This window comes from Echeneis naucrates, chromosome 15, assembly GCF_900963305.1.
Source record: "Echeneis naucrates chromosome 15, fEcheNa1.1, whole genome shotgun sequence".
In the NCBI taxonomy this organism is placed as follows: domain Eukaryota; kingdom Metazoa; phylum Chordata; class Actinopteri; order Carangiformes; family Echeneidae; genus Echeneis; species Echeneis naucrates.
The window spans coordinates 10,709,019-10,730,496 of NC_042525.1; the positions used below are offsets into that span (position 1 = coordinate 10,709,019).

General features: G+C 40.2%; 1 protein-coding gene across 2 annotated transcripts in view; it reads right to left on the reverse strand.

Moving 5' to 3' along the window:
• Positions 1-21,478, reverse strand: part of LOC115055240 (cGMP-dependent protein kinase 1) — a 68,360-nt gene that overhangs the window by 43,690 nt on the left and 3,192 nt on the right. Inside the window, exons 1-3 of one of the 2 annotated variants that reach the window (XM_029520898.1) lie at positions 20,569-21,077; positions 16,267-16,433; positions 2,898-3,011 (exon numbers count right to left, since the gene is read on the reverse strand). In XM_029520898.1, the coding sequence (XP_029376758.1) occupies positions 2,898-3,011; positions 16,267-16,433; positions 20,569-20,873 (586 nt within the window). In that variant the 5' untranslated portion in view covers positions 20,874-21,077. Of the gene's footprint in view, positions 1-2,897; positions 3,012-16,266; positions 16,434-20,568; positions 21,078-21,478 lie in introns of those variants that run through there. The other variant, XM_029520899.1, reaches the window with a different exon arrangement.

A 21,478-nucleotide genomic window follows, 5' to 3' on the forward strand; every position in this document is an offset into this window, starting at 1 on the left:
TCCCCTCAGACTGCATGCAAAGTCCCATCTCACAAATGAAATTGACAAGGCCAAGCCCCTATTGTGGCAATAGCTCTTAAATGTTTGTATCCTGAGACCTAATGTAGCATATTGATTGTAGGAACACTTGTTGTGGGTACTACACAGTCTGAGAGTAAAAGCAACAGAAAAAGCTCAAGTTAGGGCAATAAAGCCAAGATGCAGTTTAGCCAGATCCTTTTCTGTGAACACAAAGAAGTGCTAACACAAGCAGTCGTGCGACGAATAAGAAGGAGAACGTTGGAAAACGAACAACCTTGTTAGTTCCTCCAAGAACTTCTTATTATGCAAATATAAGAATGAATACAAGTTCAACTAATCCTTGTACTGACTTCAAATTTTGTCTAATCCCTGCAATAGGGCCAGATGCTTCCACATTCTTTTCTTTACTGACCAAACTCTTGCACATTTTCTCAATCAAAATGTTTTTTTTCTTCTTTTTTGTTTTCTGTGCTTGCTGGTGAATTGTTGTCCTACTTCAACTGACTACAGCGGTAACTTTGCACATTTAGTCATTACTATAAATTATAGATACTGTTTATTAAATTTTTCTTTCTTTCCAGACAACCCGCAGTTTCCATTCTTCCTTTCCAGCGAAGTACGACAAACATCTTGTGTGCATGTGATATATAATCAATCATGGTGAACATTACGTCTGGTTTCATTATTTTCATGGTCATGTTCTCCTTTTGTTGGAGGACAGAGTTGGAAAGCAAATAGACGCAAAGCTCGCTGTGACGAATTGCCAAAATCAAGGCATTTTTAAGTGTATGATTTTCATAACGTTCTGACATGAACGCAAACTAAATGACGCTTAAAAAGTTCGAAAGAACCAATGCTAAATCTAAAACTTTGTGGTGTGGAAATGGCTGGTACCAGTTTGAAGTGTATTATAACTTTAAAGTCAATGCGGTGGGCTAAAATACATAATAATATCTGCAAACATATTATTTTTATATATTTGGGATGAAATAATATTCTCCAAGAGCATTTTAAGATGCTGCCTAACTTCAATATTTCAAGTGAATTTGACTTTAATTACTCAACACAGAATATTTTATTTTCAGAAATGATTGCATGCTACCTCACTGGTCTTGAAGACACACTGGTATGAGCTACTTCAACACAAACCCTTGAATTGGTCTTGATTGGTTTGACTGTGTTTATTATCATAATCATAACTGCACACGTGTTCTTTAAATGAGTTGTTGCACATAATGGCTCCTAATTGTTTGAGTTTTCTTAATGGCTGACAGTCTCCAATAATCTCTTAATTATCAGAGTTAGTAATGTCATTATGGTCTCAGTTAGCTTTTCCGGGCTAAGGATGGTGGCTCATTTTTATAGGCAGTTTTACGGATGAGTCCCCATTAGTTGGCTCGTCATCTAAATTCTGCAAAGACGTAATTACTCATGCATATATCCAGGAAGTCCATTCAATTTAAATTGAAATTACACTGAGGAGGTTCCACACACAAATCAAATTGAATTTGTTTAATTTGAAGACAAAGCCTCTTGCACACTGATCAGGCTGTTACCTGATTTCCACTGAAACCTGTCAGCTAACTGAATTTTCTGCAACATTCTTGTGTTGAGACACATAATAAAACAAAGACAACCACCCAGTGTCCCCGGCTGCACACATACTTCTGCACATGTAGACAATTACATCATTTGTTCCGTGCAGAGTTTTATGGAGCAGCCACATCACCAGCAGAGCAAAGCAGTGACGTACAGTAATAAAGACTGTGGTGGGAAGTGCGGGGCGGTGGGCTGGTGGCAGGCAAAAGAATATACTAAAAGAAAAAGACAGACAAACCGTCGCCAGTGGGAGGGAGTTGGCTCGTCTCCCTGCAAGCACCGGTTGCTATGACAACCGAGGCTCACATGGTGCTGTCAGGTTGGCTGTTCGGTGGTAGGGTATCATCGGACACGAAAGGTGTCATGGGGCGCCTGACCTCGCCGCCACCATAGTCAATCCTGTTTCCCCTCCATGCTTTCAACTTGTACCTCATTGCCCTTAACTACTGACCCAAAAGACCCCCTCACACACACACACACCTTTGTGTATTCATTCATTCTTGGTCATGTGGATTTTCACCACAAAACGGCAGTTTGCATCGTGGAATCGATTAGCCAGCCAGTAGTGATTATGCTGAATTATGATAGTGTGTTGTTTAGTGCCAGCTGGAGCTGGGGCTCCAACACTGACCTACATTCATTCATTTTCATCTGAACTGCATTCATGCGCACACTTTTAGACTTAGACCCAAGCTTATCTCATCTCACCTTTCATCTATTCATTATTTCACACATTTTTAGCTATTTCCCCTTTCCTGGCTGACCCAAACACACATTTTTCATTCTGACACACTCTTGAAACGCAGTTCTTAAATGTGCCTGGCCCACCATCTGTCCTGTCTTTCCTCAGCCCCCTCTTCTTAGGCTATTAGGCTGACTATTCTGATTGCCAGCCTGATAGACCACCTACTCACTCACTGCGCATCCTTCATTGCTGGAGCTTTGGCACACCAAAAGCAGAGGCAGTAAACCTTGACATTCAGCTCGGTGGGGGTCTCCCAATGCACTTAACTGGAGTGTTGAGAAAACACCGACTGATGACGGGTAATGTTTCATTGTGAGTGAGTAACAATGTTATCACCATTTTCCACACGCCCCTTTCATACGGGGGACGGTGAGATCCCTCAATATGCCAGCGTAGGAATGGAAGATGCTCCTCTATAGCGGGACGAGGGAGGTGCGTGTCAGTGTATATACACCTGGGCGAACATGTGGACGTTCAGCACAGACTCACGCTAGCACTCTGAATGTTCTTCCAAGTGTCTGCGGATACTCACTCTTGACAGTGGCGGTCCTGGTGCAGTTGTAGAGAATAGCCAGCTCTCCAAACACCTTTCCTGGCCCCATGGTGCAGAGCTTCAGGCTTTCCTTCGTCACCTCCACCTTTCCATCTGAAACGCGCACAGACAAATTGCACATTTTATTTTCCTCCCTGATTGAGTGTGAGTCCTGTGTCGCTTTCAATATTTGTAGCATGACAGACTTTCAGTGATGATTGAGGACCCAAGTTTCATTTTTGGATGTACCCAGCCAGATTGCTCTTGCCTCACTGGGCATGAAAAAAAAAAAAAGATTATTTTGCAAAGGGCCACCAGTCTGCTACTAAGTCAAGGCAGAGGCATCAACATGAGAAAAAACAAAAAATACTTACAGCTTATCACTTTATCACAGGCACACCACAGTCTGCTCTAAGATAAAGACTGTTGAATCAATACAGTGGACTGAGGCCTTCACAAACTTTTGTAAACTATTATTATCATTTCAGGATGTTTGGCCGAATCTGTTTCTAACATAGTTTTGGCATGGCATTACTAACCATTTCCAGAATTGAGAGTAATAAGAGAGTAATAATTGTGCAATAATTAATTTCTTCAATACAAGAATGAATTCAGTCCACTTGCTGTGGGTTTTTGCAAACAAAATAACAGGCCAAAAAAAAAAAAATAAAAAAAATCCCACCAAAGCAAAATCAAGGCATTTTCAGAGATACACGCAAACGTGAATGTCAGTGAACCTGCATAGAGAAAGGATTATGGGTAACTGTAGGCCTCAGACTGGACTACACACTCCAATCCCAAATATCAACGACATATTGCAGACCATCGAGCAAGCAGACTGGTTGATCCAACATCCTGTTGAAGTACTATCTTTTTTTTTTTTTTTCCCCTTTCAGAGCTTGAGCACACATTTCATCATAGCACTGTGATCCTCCAGCAGAGCACAGGAAACTAAATTTCTCTCCAAGGCACTTAATATCACTGTCACGTTGCTAGATCCAAATTGTTTTCATATGCATTTCACCAATATAGCAGTTTATTTATACTGTCAATGAGATTAAATTGGGGTTTGTGTTATGATTTACTCTATATTTTCTTCATACAGTGGCTTGTTAAAAAGGAAAAAGTTTGTCAAAGTGTGTCATTACCCTCACAGCTGTACAAATACAAAAGAAAAACACGCACGAATGGCTTTGTACTTTTGTTTACATGCAGCACGCAACTTGGTCCATATTATTCTTTTTTATGAGGCTCTTTACCACTGTTGAGGTTCTTAACCACTATAAACTGTGTTTAGCTGAGGTTCATTAAGGATGTACGCTTTGTTGGAAACTCGGCCATTTAGCCGGAGCATAACTGTGAATCATTGAGAGCAGAGAACCCAAGAAAATGGTTAAAATCGGCTCTAGGCAATTCATGAAATATGGCTAGATAAGAGCAGCTGAAACAAATTCTCCTGCTCATTCCATAGTTTTCACACATTACAGGAACTATGGTAAACGCTCTTCAGCTATGGTGAGCAGCACATTATCCATTAAGGCCGAGGGTGAAGCAGAGAGCTCACACCTTCATACATACATACAGCTCTTAAAATGGGCAACCATTTTGCGTTCATAAATGTTTTCACCACACCTCATTCTTTCATTTTCATGCTGAGGCCTTCTTTGGAAAAAACAGTATGAACATTTTTTTTAATGCATTTCCACTGAAAGTGCTTTGAAACGCTTGTACTTTTTGCATTATCATCATCTAAAGTATTCATAAGAGGTTTCTTATATTGCTTCAAAAATTGAAGTGGAATAAATCTCTTAAATCTCTCTTTCAGATGTTTACAATCCATTAACAGATACATTGCTTTATAATTCACACAGTTCCTGTATCAAAAAAATTTTGTCATTTTTGGCTAAAGTTTCCTTTTTTGTTTGTTTATATTTTCTACTCCTTAATTAATATGGTGTTTGTCCATTTCATAATGGAATGAGTCAATCGCTGTATAGCTCATGATTTTTCTAGGAAAAATGGAGATCCTCATGATTTTCTTTAGAAAATGTTACATTTTCTGCGTAAATCAGATTTTTTTTTTTTTTTCCCACTTTCTCGTAGTCCAGACTTGGTGAGTCTATAAAGAGTAATTGGGAACTTGGTTCACTGCAGGATTTAAGTCTGGATAACAACCATTGAAAATCATTTGAAGCCAAAAAAAAACATGCCAGAATAATCAGTAAACTGAGGGTGCTGAGATGATGATGTGACTCGCAGCCTCTTAAAAATCTTGATCCCTCAGTAGCAGCGATTATGTTTGGGCATCAGATAGAGAACGAGTGATGACTTTTTTAAAGGACTACAAGTGGTTCACTAAATCAGCTGTTTCCAGTTTAGAAAAAGCAAGCAAAGACTATTTTTTTGCTGCTATTGAGAGGCTTTGATTCATAGTTTCATGAGAAAGGAACGCTGTGATGCAGTGCAATCAACAGAAGTCTCTGACGAAATGTATTATTATTTATTCTGGGTCCATACAAATTACAGCACACAAAATTTGATTACATTGAAAGTAGGGACCCTTTTTTTGTGTGCGTGTGCGTGTCCATTCTACTAAAGTAGAGCTTATTTCACATCTCTCGTAAGTCCTTCTAGATCTTACTCCAGTAACAACACAACAGACACATGCATGCTCTCAAGTTGCCCAGACAATGCAAAGTGCAGCGTTTCATTTCCATCTCATCAGGCAGTAACACCATTTATACAGTTGTACACTGTTTTGTCTCAAGGCAAAATCAAAATGTGACTAGAAGGGTGAATAGAAAAATTCAAAAATCCTAAAATAGTTCATGCATAATGTTAACTGCTATTAGGCTTTTTCACCATCGATGTGTCACAGCATGTCTTCTGCCCTCGAGGTGGTGTGGGGATGTTAATGGCGAATCATTTGAATGCGCTTCACATTGCGAGACATCAGTACAGACCACTAACGAGAATTCTCTCTGGTTCAAGATCAGATGTGATTCTGGCTGCACTCCAAGAAAAACCAAACAAAAACAAAACACTTTATTGTGCCGTTGCCCAATCTCACTCGGGTGCTGTAGACTTCACAGATACTTACAGTAACAGTGTGAATGTGCTCCCACTAACCCTTTCATATGAGTAGTTTCAATGCACACACACACGGGCTGATGTTTTTGATTCACTGGATAACAGATAAATCAGTTTTTCGAACTTGTTTGTGCTTCTTCAAACAGGATGTGACACAACTTCCTCGATAACAAGGACATCTGTGAGGTTCCACGTGGAGCCCTTCCCACTAAAGTCATTACACCGACACCAAAGTGTGCGCTTAAGTGAAACTCAACTTTCAGGGGTCAAGCACAGCATACCGTGTGAGTCTCTTCTCCTTCCATTGATAGTTTTTATGTCTTTCAAACAGCACGGAGTGAACATCGAGAAACAGGATGCGGGGGAGTTTCAGTCCCATAGAGGGACCAACTATCCGATTCTGGTGGGCCTCGTTCTTCCACTGCTCAGGGGTCACATTACCCAAAGCTGTTCCTATCCACCAGAGCAACAGAGCACCACTGATACTACATAAACCACTACTTTGTTTCAGCTGTGACTGGCAAGAATGGGGTCATTTGGACTACAGGTCTTAGGCATTACAGGCTTTATTTGACACCTGTTGAAGACTTCAGGTCTGCAATGATGCATGTGAAAGAAAAACAGTCACGTTTCCTGTCGAAATAGCGGAAAAAGCCAAAGGGTGAGAGCTCTTTTCAGTGAGACATCAATTCAACAACACTCAAACAAAAATTACCATCTGGCCTTTTTTTGTATTTGTTAAAAATATGGTGCGAGAGATATATTTAGTTGGAGCTGTATTCCAGTCAAAGGTTTGACAGAAGAGGCTGAAAGTGGTAGCTTTTGATACCATTTTACCTCGTTTCTGAAGAACACAACGTGAATCTAAAAACAAAACACTTTTAGTAGAAAAATATTCATAGCTGCCTGGTAGTGAAAAGTGCTCTGCTCAATGCTGTAGGCAGATGTGAAAAAAGAAAAATGTAACTCAAAGCAATGGACCTTAAAATGAATGAGACAATTTCAAACAGAGCTAGAAGGCAAAACCTTTGTGCTTGCATTTGAGACTAATTGATAGTGGAATTTATTAAAATATATATTTTTTATACCTGGAAAAATAAAAATACAGAAAAAAATCTGTCTTCAGAACAAATTGGGAATTCCTCCTGATCACAGAACTGAGACTAGTTCCATAATGAGGAATGGTCGCTCACCAGCAGGGTGCAAGCGCCAGTCAAGCAGTATTTTCTCTCTGGTTAAAAAGAAAATAAACCTCGGAGTTTAACAAAATAATGATGTGAGCTAAAGCCAACAGCAGGAAGAAATGCAAAGAGAGGCCGAGAGGGAGAATAAAAGGGCTGCTATGTTATTAATCAGAGGACAGCTCAGGAAAAAACTCATGTGAAGATCACCCTGGCAAATAACAAACGCTGATGTTGTTTCAGGGAATCACGGCTCATGGAACTGCTGGTTCAAAGAATACAAGCAGCAAGAAGACGCACAGCCGGCGACGACCCAAAAAAAATGTAAAAAAAAAAGGACAGAATGTCAACATGAGGAATTTAATTTAAAGATGCGTCTGTCGTGTGAATTATAAGTGTTTGGACTTTTTTTTTTTCCCCGGCAGTGACTGCTGTTGTGCTGCACCTGCCCTTCAGCCGTGTTGGTTCAGTGATTTTAAATCTGTCAAAGCTACCAGCTCCATCCCATCCACCTGCTGCTGCTACCCACCTCACCCACTCACATTATCTCTGGGCTAAAAAGAGCATATTGCTTAAAATAGAGAACGGTTAGCAGTGCAATACAAATAATATGGTATTAATCTAATTTGTTTGATATGTTTGTTCGCTGCTTATGGTACAGGAAACTCAATTACCACTAAAATTAGATTCTGCATTGTTATGTTAGGTGTGATTGTGAGCTGCAGAGCAAAGTTCAAAATTATTCAACCATAATCAGCTCAGATGGCCAACAGCCACGCTGCAAAAGTCTAATTTCAGCAGAAATATTTCAGAAATGAGCATTCTTTTCATTAAGCTAATTATACTTGATAGAATCTCACAATTCTCACAATATCAAGCCACCAGAAGTGCTCTTCTTGTTTCCAGAAAGCCAAACATGGTTTGAGTTAACATTGTAGAAACTGCAAGACACGTTGACCATGAGCCACAAAACCAACCCGTATATCTCGTCATACTTAGATTCTTTTTTATCAAATGCTTGCAAAATAAGACTCTTGTCCGGGCTATTATTCAGAGTTACTGAAGCTTAAGTCTTATCTGGATGAAAAATTTACTCTTCAAACAGAAATCTTAACCTCAAAATTTGATATTTTAAGATAACAGATATAACATCATGCAAGCTGAGAGGAAAAAAAAAATCTTAAAATAATCTTTGACGCGATGAGTCAGAGGTAGGACTTCAAATACATACTCAAGATCCCTTTTCATCTTGCTGAGAATACCGAATAAGATGAAATAAATAAGATAAAATCGCTAATTAAAAGGATTCATAAATGACATTAACTGGCTACGGCTGACTGTCTAAAATAGTTTAATTGTAGAAAAAGTTTCTCTGCTCTTCAAAGTAAAGTGAGAACGACAAACAATTCACTGTTTGGCTTTGGTCTTCTAACCCTCCGCAGAGCGTCACATCATCTCCGATAACTATGCTTGTTGATTGTCATCAGCTTTCTGTCAACAAACTTAAGGAGCAATCTGTGTGGCCTTCTGCAGCTTCAACAATCTCACCAGCTCAACACTGAAAAGGGAGAATGCAGTTTTGTGTGTTGTGGAGGAGAAGTCCACAAATGCTGATGTTGTAAGAAGGCAAAACGACCTGACCACACCCTGACGAGCAAAGTGAACTGACAGTCAGGGTGTCATATTCCTCTCAGAATCCCTTCAACCTCTTTAATAAAGAAAATAGCAGGTAGATGGCAACGGGAGGCAGAGTAAGGAGGTGAAGAGAGGATAAGAGAGGGGGAGAGAGAAAGATGCAGGAAGCAGAATATCATCGTTTGAAAACAGAGCGATTCATGTCATTTTCAGTTTAACTTAGTCAACTTCACCTTAAGCAAGGCTTCTTACATTTGCATTTACAAGGTGGAAAGGATTTTTAAAAAATGTTCTACATCATAAGAGGACTGAGTGTGTATACTTTTGCATATGCATTGTGAATTTCCCCACCTGAGGTACTAATGAAGGATTATAATAGTAGTCATAGTGATTTGTGATTTGTATTGTGCACAAAAGACTATTCCCATGCCGGGGTTAAGAGCATTTGACAGGCGCAATCAAAGTTCAAAAAGGGATCAAAGGGACGAAATTTTGCTCAGGATAAATCAATAAAAAAGGAGCCTGCAGTGAGAGAAGGGAATTTTAAAATGAGCCTTGTAAACCTTTCGTCCAGTGGCACTGACTGATGAAAACGACAGCGTTCCTGTTTATTTAAGATCCAGAAAAAGATTCAGAACCGGACATTGTCACACTGTCCTCAGGTAACAGTGTTGTGTGATACTGGTGGGCGCAACATTTATGTGCTATTACAACTCATTTGCATGCACATACATGTGTGGTTGTGTTTGTGCGTGTCCACATGCTGGGCTGTGTGAATGGAGGGATTTGTCTGTTACTGTAGCAGAGCAGATTACCTATGCCCTATCTCGTATCCTCAGTCTGAACCTCAAACGCAGAGCTTATCCAGTCACAGCAGACTCAGCAATCCAAGCGCGCACGCGCACACACACAGACACACAAAGACAAATGCAAACAAGCATATTTTACAGTACATTTTTTAGCCAATTTCGTCAAAGCAAAGAATGGAGTTTCAACACTTGCATAATATTCAGCTCATATGATGCATTTGAACTCCTTGTGTCTGCCACACTTCTCAACACACACACAGATTCATACTGGCTCCAGATGAGAAACTCTGAAAAACAGAGTTAGTCACAAAGGGGATTAAGGCGCAGGGATCATTCACAAACTCATTACTCATTAATTCTTTCACCAGCCCGTGTGGAGCGAAAATAGGGATCCGTTCTTATTCCAAGTTTCAGTGGGAAAAAACAAAAGGGTCATCTCACACAAATCGAAATACAGTGAAAGCAAAGAAAGGCAGAGAACAAAGAGAAAAAAGGAATGAAAATGAGGTAAAAAGGGTGAACAGTAAGAGCAAGCTATAAGACATGGTAGAGAGAGGTGATGGGCGAGCGGAGGAAAGATGGTGACAAGGCAAGAGATTGGGGTCAAAGTCCGACATTGTGAGGAGTGACAGAGAAGAGGCGGGAAACGCGCACAGCTGCGTTCCCGTATTCGGGCATCTTGTATTGATAAATTGTACCAGTGTGGGCTTGCGTATGAATGTAAGAGAATGTAAGACAGCGGGAAGTGAGAAGAGCGAAACAGCTTCAAGAGAGAAGGCAAATGAGAAAAAACATTTATGGTGTGCAGGGTGTATGGTGTGCTGCTCATTTTTAGGTTAGACTATTAGTCTGCAACACACGCATACAAAGTATTTTAACAGAAATGGCACATTAGCTAAAGATATATTCCTCTTCTGAGATCTAGAAAGTGTCTGTTTACCCACCATGTTGAAAATCAACAGGCCACATTTAGTGTGAAGAAAACTGTTTCGTGCTTTTTTCCACAGTTTTCTTCTTTCTTTTCTTTGTTTTTTTTTTGGTTTACTGATGTAGAATTGCACTAGAGAAGCCTAGCTTCTCTTTAATTGACTGACTTCTCAGTTTTAAATTAGTAATCAAATTGGAAGACAAACAGAAAGTGAAAACATTTTCTGTCAGTCCTTCACAACAATTGATTTCTAATACATATCGCATAAACAGTAAGTTTAAAGAGTTACACATCGAAGAAGGGTCGGCATAATGATTTCCAAATGTTAAAATAAATTGATATTTATCTTTCTGTGACCTTTTAGAAAAGAAAAATGTCATCATTCATGCGCTTCATTTAATAACTTGTAACTTTGTCAGTGGCAGTCACACAGAAGTGGACCGATACAAGGAAGCCGCCCGAGCCCAACACATCCTCTGTGGTCCTCTTGTGTGAGATAACTACCGACTGTATTTAAATGTCATTCTAATTACACGGCCCTCACCTTTTCTGCCGATGACACCTTCATAAATCTCCAAAGAGAACCTCATTAGACTTATCATGAGAGCCAAGAGCCTGGAGGGGCCAGCTACATGGGAGTCAGTCTTGTGGTAATAATGGTATTATATGCCATGTTTCATAAGTGAATACAGATACAGTCAGAGTTGGATGTTAGTCCCACGTAGGTTAAATTGAGTTGTCAGAGATGTCTTTTCATCAGCTTGGGTAGCACGGTTGGGGTTCATTATTAACCTACTGTACAACTGTCTGCAGCAGTTGTTGTATGCAGGACTAATCAACCCGACATTGATGATGTTTTTCTTTGCTACTTTGACAGCAACAAGTGAAACAGCTTTGGGACTGCATTAGTTAGCTGCCAGGCAACAGTACAGCCAATGTGTTTGTGCACTCACATGTCTGTATCACCAAATGAATGTGCAAATATATCACAATAATTACAAATATCATCCAATACTTTGGCTACAACTGCAGCTGCGGTAGTTGTTATGATTTATTTGGATGATGGCGATGGTGACGATGATGACAACCCCTTATCATCTTTACGTATAACAGCATTCTCATGTTTCTCCCCTCATTTTTCCACTTTTTTTCTTTTAATTTGGTGTCCGTCTGCTCAACATTTGGTTGCACTCAGTTGCTCCTGTTGATTCCATCTCTAAGCTCAGCTCAGGATGAAGGAAGAGGTCATCTCCCTTTCCTGCGCCTCATTGGTCAGCGAACACAGAGGAAGGCTCCCTGAAGAATCCAGCCAATGCCGCAATAAGAGGATGAAACGTTAAACCATAAGAGACTTGTTTTGCTGTCTCTTTCAGATAATGAGGAAACTGAAGAGCCTGAGACATGGTCATGTGGTAATCTGGCGCACTGGAATCATTAAAACCAGTTGTGAGGCAACTGAAAGTTCCCAAAAGGGTATTAAAGCAAAGACAACAGAGATACCGAGTTGCTCTGAAGTTTCATTTCATTTCAATTTCAAATAGCTCAGCCTGTGAGGTAGAGTACAAGGTGACAGGGTGGTGATAAGGTGCTAGTACAAACTTGAGAGGATTACCACAAGTTAAAATATGCAGTGAAATGAAATGCAAACAGTGCTGCTTATATTTGACTATCCACACGCAAACGCAACAGCAGGTGATGCCAACAATGACGCAATCATGTCATATTGTATGTTTCATAAGAGTCCAAAAAGAATCAAATTCCCCCTTACAGAGTAAAACGAGTGTTAAGCCATTCGGGGTAAACATTGCTATTCATTGTTATTCAGGCGTACAACTCAGAAAAAGAGGTGTACGTCTCAGAGGGGGTGAGTGTAAGTCGAAAACAGCGCATCGCTTGTTACTTTCATATTCAGACATTGAAATAAGCCATTTAAGTGAGACCTCAACTTAGGTGTTTGTGGAAAAATCTGTCAAAACATCATATTTGCTTTTCCTGCACTGCAGGTAAAATGAAACAATTGGGACTCTAGCCAATTTGTGTTGAGAAAACGGCAAATCCTGCACATATCCTCAAATCCCCCGAACACTTCCACCTGTATAAAACGGTCTCCGATGCATCAGTGGGTTGCAGTGAATATGGGAACCTGTCAAAGAAACCCATATTCGGACTGTAACATCTCCAGTGCATCCTCAGCTTTCCCTCTCTCCCATATCCTGCCTCAGCGCTTGTACAGAGCGGCTGTAAAACCAGTAAAACACAAAGCGAGGCCAGACAGCCGTAGCCCTCAAAAATAGGACAAACAAAAAACATCAAACAAGATGTGATAACATTCACTGTCACATATTCCTGTATCTTGTAAAATCTGTTTAGTTCAGGTTTTTTTGCCACACTGCATTCAGGCGCAGGGAGAGAACGCAAACCCTCCTAATTACAGTAAACCATTAAACTGTCGCTGTTTACAGTTCACAGGAAAGTCTGACTGCAAAAAAAAAAAAAAGAAGCAATAAGTGATTCAGTGTTCATCATTTCAGCAATCTGTTGAAGTAGAAAAAAAAGGAATAATGTGGCAGACTGATCGATCATGAAAATGCTTTTACTTTTACCCAGCAGGTTGGTCACTTTCCATAACTCATGTGACGCTAAATTAAACTTCAAATTTATTCTGAATTAGCAAAACAAAACAATCTGCCATGATTACTATTTTTTTTAATTTCCCAGCTTTCAAGAGCGATGATTGCCATTTTTCATTGCAAATTGACTAAGTATGATTTGCTAAAGGTTTATTCTCAGAGGAAAGGATTATATATTCTTAGCATTGTTAAAACTTTTAAGGTGAAAGAATCAAGCGAGTTTAACTAGCTCACATAGCTGTAGTAGATTCAGTTCACAGTTATTTTTTCCATAGTCACCAGAATAGTAAATAGCAAATGGATGTAATTACGCTAGCCATCATTATCATTTGCAGCCTGTACGGAGCTTCGCCAGTGACGCAGCTGCATGTAACCTCCATTGAAACATACGCTTTTCACTCCGATGTAATCAACATTATAAAGTGACCCAATGTCAGTTCAAGCATACACAACACAACACAACAAACACTCATTACAGCAAACACAGCCAAGCAGGCGGCCTCATCAGAGCAAAAATACGGTGTCAGGATCCATTCTGCTCCTACCACTGCTGCTTTGTCTGATTTTTAATCATCAGGTGCATCAGCAGCAGAAGGTAACTAAACTGAGATGGTCTGAAAAAAAAAAAAAAAAGAAAAAAAAAGGGGAGCCTGTTTTTCTGTTTATCTCCCATGTTTAAAAAACGGTGGAAGTGAGAGCAAGTGCCATTATGATGATTGTTACAATAATAATAATAATAATAATAATAATTATTATTATTATTATTATTATTATTATTATTATTATTATTATTATTATTATTATTATTATTATTATTATTATTATTATTATTATTATTGGTGCAGTTTGTTTGGGTTTCATATGGGTACCTGTTGGGCCACGAATTGTGTAAGCTCAATGACAACATGTTAATCATCAGCCTGCAGTGTGTCAATAAGAAATGACACAATGAACGTGCCTGAACTGGGAACATGTCATTTGCTAGGAAAATGATGTGCCGTGTTGCAATGAAGAAGATGCATTTTCAACATGACAGAGCACAGCCAGACGTTTCATCAGCGTCGATGAAGAAGTGAACTGCCTCCACAAACCTTGGCACAAAGTCACTGTCCTATGAACGAAGGCTTTTAAAATTTGTGTTTATGCAAAGTCAAGGGCAGGGTGAAAACTGCAGGCAAGAGACAATCTTGGAATGAGACGAAATGGCAATCGTGTGTGCAATCGAGTGTGCAACAGAAAAGAGTTACACGATTTTCATTGAAGATAAATATATTAAGCCCTTAATGCCCTTAGGATTTCAAAATGGAGACTAATTAACCAAACATTTGATATTCGTTGCATATGACCACCATTCAATTAAAGTCCAGTTTCCAGTTCCACCTCAGTTCTTCCCCCCCATCACTGTCGGAGAGGAAATCACAAAGCCCCTCGACAATTATTTCTCTTACAGATTTTTATCTTTTGCTTCCCTTCTTTTGTTGCACTCAAGAGGAACCTATTCATCATGTCAGTGTGACGCTTGCTCATTTGTGACCCAGCGTGAAGAGTCACCTCTGGGACAATCTGTGTCACAGGGGGAAGTTAGAGGTCTTCTTCAGAGTGAAAACACACGTAACAAGCTGTAATTGAGTGATCTAAGATATTCAAACCATCAGAGTTACTGGAGGTTGATGTTGTTTCACCCAGTTTTTGTCATTGATTGTGAACGAATTACTAATGTAATATTTACCAAATTTGACCTCAGGTCACAGATGTACCATCCACAGCCATGTTTTGCATTTCATTTGCATTATGTCAGTTACATGTAAGCCTCTTTACATATTGGCTTTGCTCTGCAGCCTGTAGATAAGCATGGCAGATAATGTCCTTCTGGTAATATGAATGTGATCACTGGTGGAAAAAGTATGAATGTATACGTAAGTAGAAGTATCACTAGCCCAAAGTAGTCCATGATAGGTGAATATGCTGCATTTAAACTACACTAAGGAGCTTTTATCAAAATAATCAATTTACATGCAAGAAAAAGTCCCTCTGACTGTTATATTACAATAAGCAGCACTTAAAAAGAGCCACATTGCAGCCCTACAACATTTCTATTGGTGTAGCACTGCATCTATATTTTTTCTGTGTTACTTTATATAAAAAACAGGACACTAACTTAGACTAACTGAGTCATCTCAATAACTTATCAAGTTTTTGAATCCAGACTTAGAGGCTAACCAAAAACTGGATGATGGCAGAAAGGAGCATTAACATTTCTGTTGGCATCCAAATGGAGACATTGTCTCTGAATTAATTAAATAAATAAATAAATAAAAAACTTGCTCATTTAGGTAAAGTAGTTTGAAATATCGTTTGTCACAGATCTGTTCTTGACAGGCTTGGTTGAATGTGGCTTCCAGGAAATGTCTTCCCAATAATCAAAGTAGGCGGCCAACATGAAACAACAGGACCACATTCATTGTCAGCATTTAACCTGATGTAATTAACCTTTAACTGCCACTGTCTATATACCAACCAATAAATCCAACAAACATTTCTCTGTTTCTATCTTTTGTTGCCATAGTTTAGGTATTAAACCTGTTGGTTATACTGCCAAGGCAACTATATGTGAAAGACATAAAGGGATGTAGAGACTAGGCAAGCCATATTATCAACTTAAATGGTGTATAATTCTATATTTCTATATTTCATTCTGTGTCATGTCATCCAGTGGCCACATTTCCTGACTGCCGCCAACTGAACATCTTTTTCATGTGATAAGTACGCCTTTAGAGAAATCCCATCAGCATTGAAGTAGATTTTGGACTGTTAGAATACTGCTCAAAACAATGAATATGAAAGACGGAGTCGCCGTGCAGCATCAGACAAATTGAAATCAGTGGGACGTCATAGAGCATCACAAAATATCTTAGTTCATCACTCTACAGAGATTCATCACCTATGCACCTATGGTTTGAAAGGTCTCCACAAACGGCTCAGCGGAGAAATCTTTTATAACTAGCTGTTATTGACTTTTTTCTTGAGCCAGTCTTCCTCTACTCTGTCCCAGGTTCTAAATGGAACTGATGTGGGCTCGTGCACGTGCAATTTTACCTTCCATTACATAGACCAGCGATCCCACGTCACCCTCCTTGATGATGCAGCTGTCCTTTCCATACTCCACAGGGTACATGCAGTCCACAATCTCCTGGATCTGTGACAGTTCCAGGTTCTTCATGAAGTCATTGTCCAAGATGGCTTCCTTGATCAGCTCTTTGGACCTGGAGACAAAGTGAAACAAAATGAGGCTGAAATTGTACAAGCACTGAACTCAACTCAAATGCCGTTGGTATTACTTTGTTGTGGGAATGCACGATTTTGCTTGTTTCTAAAGGAAAGGCCTCATTCAAACTACAAAATATCCGACTGAAAACACCCATCTAATTTTAAAGACATCAAGGTCAAGCCTTTTTATTCCACCCTAATGCTAGAACAAGTCAATAAGTGATGACGTCTGTGTTGAATAGAAGTACATTGTTTCTGTTCAGGGATACACCTCTGAATGCCTAACTGGCCTTCAGACTGTCAAGTCATTAGCACATTCCACAAGTATTCCCAGCATATGAATGCAAGGCATTAAATGGAATTAGCTGTAATATCAATGCGCAGTTGTCAAGGTGCAGCTTCATTTGTCAAAGGGCTGGTCAAAGAAAAGGCGGGGGATATGAAATTAGACATTATGAAAGTGGACATTTTGTGAAAAATAATCATTTAAATCAAGAAACGCATTTTGGCTTGTGTTGATGTACCACAGACTCTTCTTCGTTAAAGTTGTCCATAGGTAGACAACAAAACCATCAGAAAGCATCATTCTCATTCTTTCTGTTATGACGGTGTCAAGAGATGGGTGAGAAATCTGACCATCCTGAACAGTGAGTAAAAATTACTCCCTCACTGAACACTTACATATAGTCTCATATTCCTTGGCTGAGGCGTATGTCTGAATTTGAGACAATGTGCCAGATGGATGAATGAGGTTAATAATATGTATCAGGGTTAATCCAACAAGGAGTCCCCGACTGAAAAAGAAAGGTTTTACACACAAATTCATAAAATAAAAAGGCAGGAAGAACTCACTCTCTGTCTCCTGCTGGTAGCATTCCAAGCCTCTGCTAAACGGTCCCTTGCCTTTTTGTGCTTTGTGCCCTTTTCATAAACTGATTTCTGAGGCGCATTGTTGACACTGATCACCTGAAGAGCTTATAGTCAAAAGGGCAAAAAACTGCAAAGGCATTTTATGAACCAACGCTCCCACTGCATGGCGAATATATCTGCTGGGGTAGATTCAAAATCAAATGAAAGACATAAAAAAGACAGCAAACTTCTTTTGTTTGTCTTGTCAGCATCTTAATTCTCAAATCTTTCAAGAAAGCTGCTACCACCATCCTGCACATAAACACAAATATCAACTTTGGCCCGTATCTATTGATTTCAATGTTTCAATTTCACATCAACTATCTCAAAATTATTAGTTTTGGCTTGAATCTCAGTGTGCATTGTAGGAACTCCATAATATGGTTCAATTATGTGTTTTGCACTCAATAGGCTAAAAACATCTCAATTACACCCAAAGATCTCTTGACTTTCTGTCAGCAGTGATTCTAATAGGGTACAAATGAGAAACTGGACAAGCTAACACCCACATTAGGTCTTCATCAGTATCTGTTCGGATTGCTTATCTACGCTTTAGAGGAAGTACAGGCAAGCAGAACATCACAGAAGGAGTAAGTATTGTACTGGCCCAGTTGGAGCCTCACACATTGACAAATGACTCTCAAGTCAGAAATCCCACAATATTGCATTTTCTGCTTCAGAAGGCCACGTATAAGCCCGCTCAGATTTCTCTTGGCAGGGTCATTTTCCCAGACTGCCCACTGGATTGTAGCTCTTGCCTTTTTACGATTATACATAAATATGAATATACTTTTTAACAATTTATCGATATAAGAAAGCCTGATCAATGTGACAGGGCAAGACCAAAGTTACAAGCTTTTGCTTGATTTCAACTGTGGTTACAGTTGTTGCTCTAATCCAGTAACTGGGATGATGAGAAAATATTTCATATTCTGGCCTTGTGAGTCAGAAAAAGCATCTGCTGAGAACTGAAAGGGGAAAATTGAAAAGCTCCTAGTTTTAAATTCTCCTTTTTCACCTGGAGGACAACATCATTTGGTATGCATCTCAAAAACACTCAGCAGGTTTCAGAGAGTAAAATGGTCTTTGGTTTTGTTTTAGTTTTTTTTTTTTTTTTTTGAGGGGGGGAGGTTGTAATAAAACTTATGATCATTGCTAAATTGATGATGCTTAATTTTATACGCTGCCAGCAGTCACTCATACAAAATTGGAATAAATTTTAATTGCAAACAGATAGGAACAAACTGAAAATCCAGCTGATCTTCAGTGCTCTGGAAACTTGCCTCATTGACCCTACTCCTGTTAAATCTACACCCAAGAGATCTATGGCCTTTTCACCCCTCAGCGGGACCCCCTGACTCAAGCCACAGATGGCAACATTGAGCAATGCGTTCCAACTAGACCCTTATAAAAACATTTGCCTTCCTCCCTTTTGTGAGGATGATATATTTGCCTTCATCCACCAGTGATGTTTGGGGCGAAGCAAGTCCAGTCTTCCATAAAAGGAGAAAATATGTTCGTTTAGGAGGAAAAAAGAAAGGGGTGGCAGAAAAGTGGGAGAGGCTAACAGGGAAAAAAGCGTGAGCTGGAGGGAGAAGGATGGATAGAGAATGAGTTAGAAATGCTGTATGGGCCTTGTAAAGAGGATAAAGTGGGGGAGAAGGAGAGGAAAAACATAAACATTTAGCCAAACCCAAGCGGCATTATCTCTACACTTCAATTACGAAAACAAAATGAGAATCTAATGGTGCTGGTTTCATCCAATGACAGCACTTGAACACAAGAAAACTGCTCCATTCTCGATTGAGAAATAACACAAACTGAGACAAAAGATCCAGACAAAAACTAAATCACTTTTGAATTATTTGCTCCATAACAGGAAAATAGCTTTTCTGTAGCAAATATGTCTGAACAAATGCCTCACACTGCCCAAAAATGCTCGTCATTTGCATTCAAATGTGTTTGCTTTCTTGTCAATACTTTTTCACGCACATTGGCTCATTAAAATAGAGGCACTGAACAAATTGTCACATTCTTTCAGATGGAGAGTGTGAACTGGTAGGGCAGAAACTGGGCAGAAAATTGAAGCTGTAGTCTTGAGGTTTTAAAAGAGATTCAAACGACCAGAACTTAGTTTCAGTTTGATCATAAAATTCCCAAACAAACAAACAAACAACGCCCGTCAGTCATTTAAAGAGCTGATAGTTGCCTGTTAACGTATCTCCAACAGCTTCTTTAGTAATGTCTTAATGGAAATGAAGACATTAAGGCTGATAATCAAAATGAAAGTGTCACTGCCTCACCTCATCTTCCATTTCAAGCCAGCGTTTAAGATCTCACGTTTACTTACATAAGACCAGAAAACACACAAGAGTCTTTGCTCTTAGACAGGGATAAAAAAAACCAATGACCTCTTCCTGCTCACAACAGTAACCGCCTCCATTTTTTAAATCTCCTCGGATGAAATCCCTCTCCAGGGCATTAAATACTGGCATGACCGAAAAATGGAAATCAATACTATAAAAGAAAAGAAAAAGTAGATTTAAAAACAGCAGCAGGTTAAAATTCAGCACTCAAAATTAAATCACGAGTGAGTCACTGTGCATTTGTTGGTTTGAGTTTAAAAAGGATTGATTGTGTGGAGAGCAGATACATTCTTCGTGTCCGCCAAGGGGTACATGTATTGATTCATATTGGCTTAACCTTTAAATCCAAATCCAACAGAGAGGCTTATTACCCACAGGAGGGCAAGTTTAGTGGCAGTTTTACACTGGAAACCACATTGCAGACAACTGAAGCGGACAAAGGCCTTGTTTGAGACATGAAGAGTGAAAGGGATCGTGGCTCCTGACAGTTCAGAGGGTAAACATGCACAGAGAGCCTGTCGCAGAATCACAGCTTGTTTAAAACGGGCACTGGTACATTACACAGAGCTGCCACCAGCAGCTCTCTCAACCTGTAATTCCTTTACTCCCCTTCACTTGGTGAATTCGGATTTCTCTGTCATCTCAGTGTGCGTGTTAAAGAGCACCACCTCATCCATGTGAGCTACAGGTGCTATACCTGCTGCACACAGAAATAAAAGATTACGCACAAGGATCAGAAATGTGCCAAAAGGCAAATGAGCTCATGGTGGATCGCGAGGTTCAACACAACAACATAACATCACTATCATCATGAGGTGAAAAGTGAATTTTGTGCAGTCATCACGTGGGCACCTACTGTGGGCTTTTGGGGTAGAAAGGTAGGGTGACATGGCTGAGATCTTGAATGTCGAAGGCGGTGGGTTCGGCGGAGATCGCCTGTCTCTTGGTGCGTTGCTGCTCGTTCAGCTCGTTCTGCTTGTGGACCTGCTGGGTGGCCGGTTTGATGACGGATCGATATTTGTCCAGCTCGTTCTGCAGCCTCTGAATGAGCTCGTCCTTCTGGTCGAGCTCCAGCTCCAGCTCGTCGATGAGAGCGTCCCGCTGCCGCAGCTCCTCGATCTTCTCCTGCAGCGCGTACTGGAGGTCGCGTAAGGTGCCCATTTTTTTTTATTATTATTTATTTTATTTTTTTTCTAGTTTGCAGCAACAGGCGACTTCCCGATAAGTTTATTGAAATGCTTCCCCTCTCCTCTGCCGCGCTGCTCACAAACTTTCTCCGGCATGTACAGCCTCAGAGGATCCGTCGTGGGAAATTCAAGCGAAGGTGTGTTCGGTGAGCGCCGCGACTGCCAAGGTGAGTCCATAAAGCAAGTCCGCCACAATCACGCAAAGTTTGCCCCCACTCTCTCTTCCTCCCTCCCTCCCTCACTTCCTCCCTCCCACCTTCCGTCGGCAGCGTGACAGCGGAGGACCGTCCTCCCCGAGTGCGTCAGGCTGCGACCCGGCGAGAGCGCATGGAGAGAAGGGCGCCTACAGGAATCTGCGGCACAGTGCAGCCCGACGCAGGCAGGAGACCCAGCCGCGCTCCTCTCACATGAATAATGAATTTGCTGAGTAAAGGGCACCGCTCAGGGAAGCCTGTTTCCATCCCTCAAAAAGTCACCCCGAGGCTGCTGAGGTGCCGAGCACAGGAGTCATAATGGGGGTTGGAGTTGAGGGAAACCTAATGAACCTCGGTGGGAAAAATAAACTGTTTTGATATATAA